This window comes from Formica exsecta, unplaced genomic scaffold, assembly GCF_003651465.1.
Source record: "Formica exsecta isolate Colony F162 unplaced genomic scaffold, ASM365146v1 scaffold245, whole genome shotgun sequence".
Classification (NCBI taxonomy): domain Eukaryota; kingdom Metazoa; phylum Arthropoda; class Insecta; order Hymenoptera; family Formicidae; genus Formica; species Formica exsecta.
The window spans coordinates 988,299-998,519 of NW_021849727.1; the positions used below are offsets into that span (position 1 = coordinate 988,299).

At 35.3% G+C, this 10,221-nt stretch overlaps 1 protein-coding gene across 13 annotated transcripts in view; it reads left to right on the plus strand.

The window, feature by feature from the left end:
- Window positions 1-8,320, plus strand: part of LOC115236100 (afadin) — a 47,416-nt gene extending 39,096 nt beyond the window's left edge. For 11 of the 13 annotated variants that reach the window (XM_029808300.1, XM_029808299.1, XM_029808309.1 and 8 more), the window contains 9 exons: window positions 1-49; window positions 255-393; window positions 774-998; window positions 1,206-2,165; window positions 2,256-2,385; window positions 2,625-3,390; window positions 3,549-3,805; window positions 4,897-5,009; window positions 5,113-8,320. In XM_029808300.1, the coding sequence (XP_029664160.1) occupies window positions 1-49; window positions 255-393; window positions 774-998; window positions 1,206-2,165; window positions 2,256-2,385; window positions 2,625-3,390; window positions 3,549-3,805; window positions 4,897-5,009; window positions 5,113-5,398 (2,925 nt within the window). In that variant the 3' untranslated portion in view covers window positions 5,399-8,320. Of the gene's footprint in view, window positions 50-254; window positions 394-773; window positions 999-1,205; window positions 2,166-2,255; window positions 2,386-2,624; window positions 3,391-3,548; window positions 3,806-4,230; window positions 4,247-4,896; window positions 5,010-5,112 lie in introns of all 13 variants that reach the window. The other 2 variants (XR_003884133.1, XM_029808311.1) reach the window with 2 other exon arrangements.
- Window positions 8,321-10,221: the final 1,901 nt, after the last annotated feature.

The window sequence follows — 10,221 nt, forward strand, 5'->3', positions numbered from 1 at the left end:
GCTACTCCTCAGCAAATCCACAGCAGCAAGTCTGTACCGGCGTTGCATAGTAAGTAAGAGCGTGCCTTGTGTGTGCATATATTGTAACCCGAATCATTCAGCTTTTTATTCGCAATTTTCACCATGCTAGACACTCGATTAAATATAAGTTAGAGGAGGGAAAGACTTATATAATAATAATTTAAATAGAATAAAAGTAGATGTTTGGTAAAAGAGAATACGTATTTATTCGCCCGTGAATTGGATTTTTTTAGATATGGGCAATGAGGCCAAGCAACAACACGAAGTATTCAACCCGGGATACAGCAGAGCCTCTTCTAGCAATAGCGTTACACCACCCGTCCAACCACCTTCTATGGCAACAATCACTAGCGCAACTTCTTTGCGTTCCAGGTATTACATCTTCGGCATTCGACAACTAATTGATAATCTTAGTTTTCTTAATATATTTTAACAAGATTTTTTTTTATATACAATTTATTAGAAAAAAACTGTAAAACAATTCTTAATAATTACAAAGATCAATTTTTTGAGTATATCAATTATAAAATCTAAAGTATATCGGAAGTTTAATATGTATAATTTATTTTGCTTCTATCCTGTTAAAATCTGACTAATTTGAGTGGACTGTGTAGCTTGAAAATAATGTAAATTAAAAATATTATTAGAAATTTAAACATTTCAATTAATAATTAAATAAATTTTTAATGCAATTAAAAATTGGTAATAATAATATACTTGTAAGGATAATATATATTCTGTTGTACGTGTAGGTCAAGTCATAACTTGCACGATCCCATGAGAATCGGGACTTTACCACCCAGTGGATTAGTCAGTAGGCAGCAGTCATCGCCCAATTTAAATCCGAATACGACGCACACAAATGCACCGTCAAATATGCAAAACGCAGAAGCGGAGAGATTTTATCAGAATCTGAGTATTTATCGAAATCAAGATTCGATGAAGCAACAAATTAGCCCGCAACAGTTGGAAGACAGGTACGGAATATAGTCGAACTCTCGATTCTTAATTATATATAGATTTTTCAATTCTTTATCATTTTTCTTGTATTGCCTTCCCATTTCATTTATATTTGATCAAGTATGTGTAAAATGAAAATATATCACTGTGCGTATAGAAGAATCTTATAACTTTTCTTAAACGTTATTTTAAATAATCTTAATTTAGCGTTACTCTTTTTACAGAAACCCTCAGCACATTCAAAAGAGTTCCTTGAGAGGTTCGCAAAACTCGCTGAACCGGCCGTCCGGCGCGCTGGAAGCGAGCGGCGCCCACATCCGAGACCGTCCGACGTCCGCATATGTCACCCAGCCGCAAGGCCAGCAGCAGCAGCAAAGCTACATGACCGGCAATCAGCAGATGCAGCAGCAGATTGGCGGACCGCCACCGCCGCGTTCCCAGTCCTCGCGCGACATAATTCGTCAGGAGGCGAAGATGCAGGAGATGCAGGAGGAGGTTCGTCGGCGCGAGCTGCGAGGTGGTGGCGCGCCAATACTCAATCAACACAGACCGCCTGCGGCAATGTACAACATCGGTTCACGAGTAGCCGCGCCTCCTGCTCAGCAGGCCTCGAATACCCTGATGAACGTTCGCTCGCCGAGAACACCGCTCGGCTCCACGTCAAGTCTGGGCACGAATTCTGGTTACGTTGCGAGACAAAACGCGCCCGGTTACAATTATCCGGACACACAGTACAACAGCACGCAGTATAGCCAATACAATCAACAATATCCCAATCGCTATCCGGTATCCGCTGGTGGTCAATACGGTCCGATAATGCCCAAGCCGAAGAATGAGGCAGCGATTGTTCGCGGTCACCATCCGATGCCCAATGAAAATCTACTCGGCACTCGAGATTCGAACAGTCAAGAGGTAAGATCGTACGCCGAACAGAATCGACATTTCGTCGGTTCGCAGAACAGTTCGATCTATCCGAATGGCAATCTGGAGCAGCGTGTCGATCAGTATGCGAATGATGGTGTCGTCAATCGAGCGCAGAACGGGGGGGAGGGTCATTCTATGACGACGTCGGAAACTCTGCCGACGAGACCGACTCTACCACCTGAGAACGCGTTTAACGAAAGCCCGCCGCCACCGCCGCCAAGCACTTCAACACATCCTCTGTACAAGCAAGCCGACACGAGGTGTGTATGTGTGTATTGACGCATCTCGCGCGGTATGATCATTATGTTAATTTCAATTCCTAGACAATAGAAGAAAATCTTTTCTTTTAGGTACACCGCGAGCATGCAAGATCCACCACGGGGTAGTTATTATCCTGCGGGAGGAATCAACGCCATGCAGCAACCGCGTCAATATCAATACAGTGCGACCAACCCTTGGCAACGAGAAGAAAGGGAAAAGGTAATGGAGATTAATAGCGACGAAAATAAATTGATAGTAATAGTAAAGAAAATAGTAGTAATAATAAATACATATAAACAAAGTTTGAATCTTAGATTCAGTTTTCTACATTGAAATCTTAATTTTATCGCTAAATATCTAATAATTTTAGTATTACTTTAGTATTATTTTATTTTAATACTTATACTAATTTAAGAACAGTTTAATTAAACGAGCTGCTTGACATTGTTATCCTTTAGGAACAAGCCCGCAGAAGAGAAGCCGCCCGACAATGGCGAGATCAGCAAATTGCCGAGTTAAGCGCGTCGACGCATCGAACGCAGCAGCAGGAAGAGCAGCTACGAGCGCTCCAACTGGAAAGAGATTTTCAGAAACGAGCAGAAGAGGCTGCTAATCAAGATGACGATGAAGAAAGTAATGATCTGGATAATGAAAGCGCGCAACGCGTTCAAGGTTTACTAAGAATGGCGGCTAGTCAGGAAAGAACTGCCCAAGGGACTCAGCAGCTACCAATCTTATCGAGAACGAACACAGGCAATCAGTCTATAAGAGGTGGTCTACCTCTCCAGTCTATTGGTAGCCAATCTGTCGCCAGCAGCCACTCACATGTTCTGCCCAATCAAGCGGCGCCTCAAAACATCGGGATGAGTAGCCTCGGTCAAGAGAACAGCGGCTTACACATGCAACCGAGTCAGCAGCAAACGACAACGGGTCAGAGCGAGGAGCACGTGTCGCCCAATTATGGCACATCCCTTTCCAGCCATTTCGGTTCCAGTCAGAAGACGTATCCCATATCGCATTCCACGGAGGACAGGGAATTACAACGGAGAATAGACGAGGTGAAACGGAAACAAGCTGAATTCGAAGAGAATCAGAAAAAACAGGAGGAGCTGCATTCGCCGCAGCAGCAAACATATCAGCAGAGCCAACACCCAAGGAGCCAGCTGCACCCGGGCATGCTACGCTTGGATAACTTGATTATTAATGGACCCAGCGTGTCTATGCGTTAGTAAATTAAATATGCCTCTAAAGCTTCCATGGATTGTGAGAGCATTTCGTCTCTACATTTCCCATAAGAAAAAAAATTGTTTTGGAATATTTATATCCTCTATCAATGATAAAAAATTGAAGATAAATTTGAAAATGTTATTTCTCTATTTTAGCCTCGCAAAATAGCGTAAACGATGCGCCCCCGCCACCGGAACGAGGCTCCAGTTATGCCGTTATGTCTCAGCAAAGCGCTCTCAGGTCAAACGGTTCGACCGCTTCTAATCTACCTCCCACTTCTCAACAGCCAGCATCGATGAAAAGAGTCTCTTTTCATGATTCGAATGCAAATAGCGAGTCTATGCTGCGCAATATGTCCGGATCATCAAATCCATCATCGATGTCAATGGACATTATTAGAGAGGATCCCAACGTGAGTCATTTTTTCTTTATGTGGTATCTTCTAATTCTTTTAAAGTTTATTTCATTTACCTACTTGTTAATTTATGTCTCCTTTATCTAAGTTTGTTTCCTGTTAACATTGAGTTAAGAATCTCGATTTCATATTTTCTTTTCAGTACCTATATATGTTATCGCAAGTCATATGTATATACTTTATTAGTTCTCTCGAAGAAAGTAAAAAAAAAATGTTATTTATAGAATCATGTATATTTTTTTATATATTTATGGTATTTGAAGCTAAATATATTTTGTACACTTTCATCTTTCGACCGTCTTGTACCGTCTGTATTTTAGATAATCAACTAAAAACTTAATTTCTCAAAGAGTTAACTTCTCCATCGTTAATACGCATTTATTATAAATATGAATATTCTCTCGAAATGCATACAATGGCAGATATACATATAAACAAGTAAGATATAATTTACAAAACAGATATTGTCGCTACATCATTATAAATGTCTGATGCATGGACTGTCAGTCATTATTGTTTAATGAGATATGTATATATATCTCATTCGAATGTATTGTGCGCTGTATATTCATTACTAGATGTTTTATTCGTATTTCATTCATCTACACATGATTGATGCTAGTTTCTGTAATCGTTGCTTTACGCGTACATTATTCAGGTACATTATTCAGACTCCAAAAAGTGTGTAACCTGTCGCAAAGCATTCAAAATCGATATTTTCTTGGCAAGAATTTAATCCAGGAATCTTGTTTATCATGCATTTTTTATTATTATTCTGCATTTATCCATTAACTATCAAATTAATTATTAAGAAGTTTCGTTTAATAATATAATAATATATTAATTTAAAATTGATGCAATAATAGCGATTTTTTTATATATAATGTCCTATTGTTTATAATATTTTTAATTACACACAATTATAAAAATACTAAATTAATTATAAAATATAACTTTCCATTGTTAAGTAGATAATTTATTGATCTCAAATATCTCAGATTATATTCTTGCCGAGAAGATACAATTGCATATGCAAATTAGACGTGAAATATAATATATGTTGCTAAACCGTTCGATTATGCTTTCAGAATTTTATCAACGACGCGGAGAATCTATTGGCATCTCCCAAGACGCCGGAAGGGTCCGGAACTTCATTTACTGGTGCCACCCCTGGAGTGATTGGGGCTCAAGAAGTATATAAGTAAGTTTATTCTATGCACTAGAATGAAAGAGGACTACAGTCCCGAACAAATAAACAATTCTTCTGATATGCAAGAGTCTATGGAACATCTTTGTTTGTCCAGGGATCCGAGACAAAAACGATTAGCAGAGAAACAGAAACAGCAGCAACAAAATTCGCAAATTGGCGCGGTGCCGGAGAAGCTTAGCTTCAAGGAGAAGATGAAGATGTTCGCGATGGAGACCGGCGAGGACGGTACGCCGCGTGACAAAGTAAAGATTTCGCGAGCTCAACGCGAGATCGACAACATCAGCAGCCCTCTCAATTCCAGCAGTAACAATAATAACAACAACAATAACAACAACAACAATACCACCAGCGGCAATAACACCAACAACAATAGGACCTAATAAAGTAAAATTGCATTTTTTTATCTTCGAACTATAGCAAGCAAGATGTAGGATGGTTTAAATATTCAAAGTATCTAGGATACTTGGAGGAAAAAGTCACGAATCTAAAATATAAAACAGAAAGTAACTTTTCTAAAATTTACATAATCCGATATGAAGCATTGACACTAAGCAGTACCGATATTGCGATATGCTAGGACATGAAAATGATAATGTCTCTACAAAATATATCTCAATTACCGCGAAAATGATTGATAATGACTTATTTGACTGAAAGAAATATTAGCAGAAAAGTAAAAAATAAAATCTGTATTTACATTTTATCTATCGACATGTGCATTAAAATTATCCAATATCTGCCTTATATTCGTTTCCTCCGAACATTCTAGATATTTCGTCGTGCGTTTTCTGCCGGAAAAAAAGAGAGAAAGACATACCAAGAAATAGGTATTGTGCATAGTTGTATTTCCACACGCGATAAGTTAATTAGTTTTATTACTAATGGTACTACATATGAATGAAGAGGATACGAATGTTAAAGATGAATCCGATTAGCCGGCGATTCTCCACATAGCGTCAAAGTACAAACGAAATTTTAGCTCTTTGACCAAAAAAAATGTCGTGTGTTCTGTTAAGAAGGACCATTAATAACATAATGATAAATACGGGCGTATTTATTACAGTCGCGACGAGAAGAAGAGCTATCCATTCTCGTACGCGACGCGTCCAATATTCCTGATATTACTTCCGGACCAACATAATCTTATTATAAAGTAATTGATAATTTCTGTCGAAACTAGTACGGCGTAAGATAAAGCTCGGGAGTACTGAATAAGTTTATCGAGAGGCAAGAATCATTTTGCGACGAAAACTCGCGAATGTACATAAGAAGGAGACAGATAGGCCGGGCCACATGATATATATGTTATTGTACGCGTTAATTTTATATTTATCTTTCTCGGCAGCAGAAGGGAGAAGGGGGGTTTAAGATATATATTTAAATTATACAACTATATATATACGATTTACTCACTCTTACGCCATTATGCACTTAAAAAAGTACGACAAAGTAGTGAAGGTAGCTAGGAAATAGAAAAAAAAGAAGAATAGGACGCGTATGAGCATGTGCGTATGTGTATGTGAGGAAAGAATGCGGATAGTTAAAAAGATTTATATTTATATAATGCGCATTTCACAAGTACAGACAGCACTAGCTTAGCTTTCGGATCAAGGCCCTACTTTGTATAGAGCTTGAACGAAAATTCTATTCTCCATAGAATTTCAAAGCTATATAGAAGCTCTGTAGAATCCTGATGTATAGCCTCTATTTCTTAGATTCCGAATAAAGACTCCACTTTTATAGAATGAATAAGATGTTTCATAGAAAAGAGATACAAAATGGATGATTTAACTTATGATAGGAGATCTTTATTTTAAAATGCGAAAGATGCTAAAAATCTTGATTCATTTATATATCGACGTTTTAGTGAATTTAGAAGTGGAGAAATGAAATTCACTTTTCTTCTTGTGTGTTATTCTTCAATAGTCATCTCTTTTCATTAATAGAGTACTTAGAAGGAGAAATTATTTTCGTTTGTTAAAATTTGTTGTTTTGCAGAAGGATTTCTTATCAATGTGTAGAGTGAATTACTTGAGATATTCACGGTTTATATTAATTATTTTTACAAATCTTTCTAAATGGACTTTTTCTGATTTAGATATGTGTATATATATATTAATGGATCACATAAATAAAACAAACATAACATTACAAGGTTTACGTTGTAACGATATATCAGAATTGATATATATATATTTATTGCATATAGCATAAGAGTGCTATTACAACATAAATTCTGAGCGCATAAATTTCGGAAAAGTTCAAAACTCGTCTTTTATTAAATTTAAATAATGAATATAGCATTATTTAAATCGATGAGTTTACGTTTTCGATAAAATGTTTCAACACATTACTTTTACTATTGAGAGCGATCTGTAAATCATGCAAGAAAGGACATTTTTGCTTGCATGTGCTGTCGTACAATATATATTATAGGTATAATTTTTACATTTTTCACTTATACTTTATGAGATTAAGGGATATCAATTTAAGGATACACAACTTTCGAATTGCAGCATATGATTATATTAATCGATCGAAACTTGAGATCTTAAATGACTCACTCTATGCAATTTTTCTATTAGTCTTCTCGACGCTAAGTGATAATCAAAATGTTATCATTGAACGCGAAACCTTTCCTCACCTTTAATTCTAAGACTTTGAATTTTTTGATCTTCTTAGACTCTTTTGCATTTGGAGAGTATTTGCGGATGATGACGCAGTACTCCAAAAAGAGCTTAGTGATCTAATATGTGAAGAACAAAGCGTAGCAATATTAGAATTTAAGGAACAACTTATGTAGAGTAAACTCTGTACAAATGAAATGAGTGGAGAATGTTAGCCGATTTTGCGCAAAAGAAATTGTCACGCAAGTCGAGCCGACCGACGCTGGAGAGATATTCACGTTCCACTTAGTGCTTCGATGAATTTGTTGAAATCATGCAACATTTATTCCATTTCTCGCCGTCAAATCTGTGTTACGACAGAGTAAAAAAATATCGTAAAAAGGCTCTTTTTTTGACAGTATTCTGAGAAATTTCGAGTATTATTTGTGAAAAACAATTTATCTTTCATATCTCTACGTTTTTTTTAAGCTTATGAATATTATTAGATTTATCTTCCAGAAGAGAAAAAGAGAGATGCACAGATTGCAATACTAACATCGCATAAGTAGAATGCAATATACACAGATCAATACAAATATCGCTTCCAAAAGAAATCATTCTCATTTTTATTTTTGTACATTATTCACGAATTTATATCTTGAATTCTCTATTTAAAAAAAAAAAAAAAAAAAAAAAGGAATTGCGACATACAAAATATTGAAATCATAGACAATTGATGATCTCTTTTTCCAAAAACAATGGCTAATGCCATATAAACTCTTTCCGCGTAAATAAAGTATCTAATTTTATTTCTCAGAAAAACTTTGATTGTTGTCCAGTGATCTTAATAATCTCGTAAAAAAATGCACTTTTGTCTTATTTATATTTTATTACACACTTTCATCGTTTATACGCCTCTGTCGAGATCTATTCAGGATCGTTTCGGCCTTATACATTCATTCCTCCACTTGGAAACGATAGTGATAATACTAAGCAGCTTGTTATATGCTGTCGTGTGACGAATGATTTTGCTCGTGGCCACAACGAATTTCTGTTTTTAAGCAGTACGCTAATTAAAACGCGCGAGTGAGGTTCCATCGTCCGTAGTCTTAAATCTTTTCAATTTTAATTAGCCATATCGAGCCGATCGAGGTGACTCGACATATAAATAGGGATTAATTACTATTGACAGAGAAGAGTATTGAAATGTATTCATGTCAAACTCGTTAATCAAATATAGTAGACGAGAGAAAAAGAGAAAAGAGAGAGAGAGAGAGAGAGAGAGAGAGAGAGAGAAGGAGAAAGGAAGACGAATAGTGAAAAAGAGCGACGATATATCGATCGATCGCCGAGACACAACTTTACCGTCACGCGCGAATGTTATTAAATATTAATATTATATTTTACTTATAGTATCGACTGTCTAATTTCGCAAAATACAGTATATTTTTTAATTATTGTATCATGTAATGTTATTAGCGAAATATGATATACGACGGAAAATATATGTCAGCTGTATTCAATACTCTCTCGAGAGATGTCTTCTTCTTTACATCTTAAATATTCTCTTTATCTGGAATTTTGAATCTATATAGGTTCCTGAAGGATCAGGGAAATTTCAGAGAATTTTTTAATAAGATTTTAGTAAACACCCTGACTTTCTTATCTCGTAATATATTGTAAAAAATTATTGAATTTTATAAATGATAAAAAATATTTATTTTACTTTATATTCTATATAATATATTCTCACTCGCTGTAAAAATATCGCAACATATAGATAGATGGGATAAAATTGACGCAGTATGTTTTTGCAAAGAGATAATTTTATTAACATTCATCATTATAAAACGCGTTGGCTTGCAATACATTTAATTCATTTATTAAGGCTATGCCCTGCATTTCAACAATAACGAGTACATTAACGTCGTTCCACCTTTAATTTTTTATGCTTTTGTTTATAATCGATTAATAGGGATAAATGATAGTTTTATTAAAAATTCAACATTACTTTAGAGCTAATAATAAAATACGTGCACCTCTGACATATCTAATATGGTATCGTGTCAAAAAAATTCATATTAAAAATATTTTAATATTTTAAAATTGCGATTTATAATATAAAATAAATAATATATAAGATTTTTAATACATCCCTTCTTTTCTCCTGTAACTCTTATACATTCGGAAAAAATTTGCTATAATTTCACAAACAGTTAAGCGTGGATTAGTTTTATATCACTGCGAGTAAATGTGTATATATAACTATATACGAAATGTCTCTCTTATCTTCATCATGTGAAATTTTGACGACTTAAGATTTAATTGATTTAAATAGACTTTTCGTTAAAGGAAACTTTGCATACAGATATAATTTTTTATTAAAGATATTTTATCTTGAAAATCAAAGATTTGCAATAAGTGATTTCCTCCGACAAGACTGCGCTTTGTCGAAAAGAATAAAATTTCATCGAAGAATATGTGTCATAAAAATCAATCCGCGATTTTCGGACACATTCTATAATAACATAAATGTAAATCTTCAAAATTTTGTTTTATATTAGCGTCTTTAATGTATATATATATATATATATATA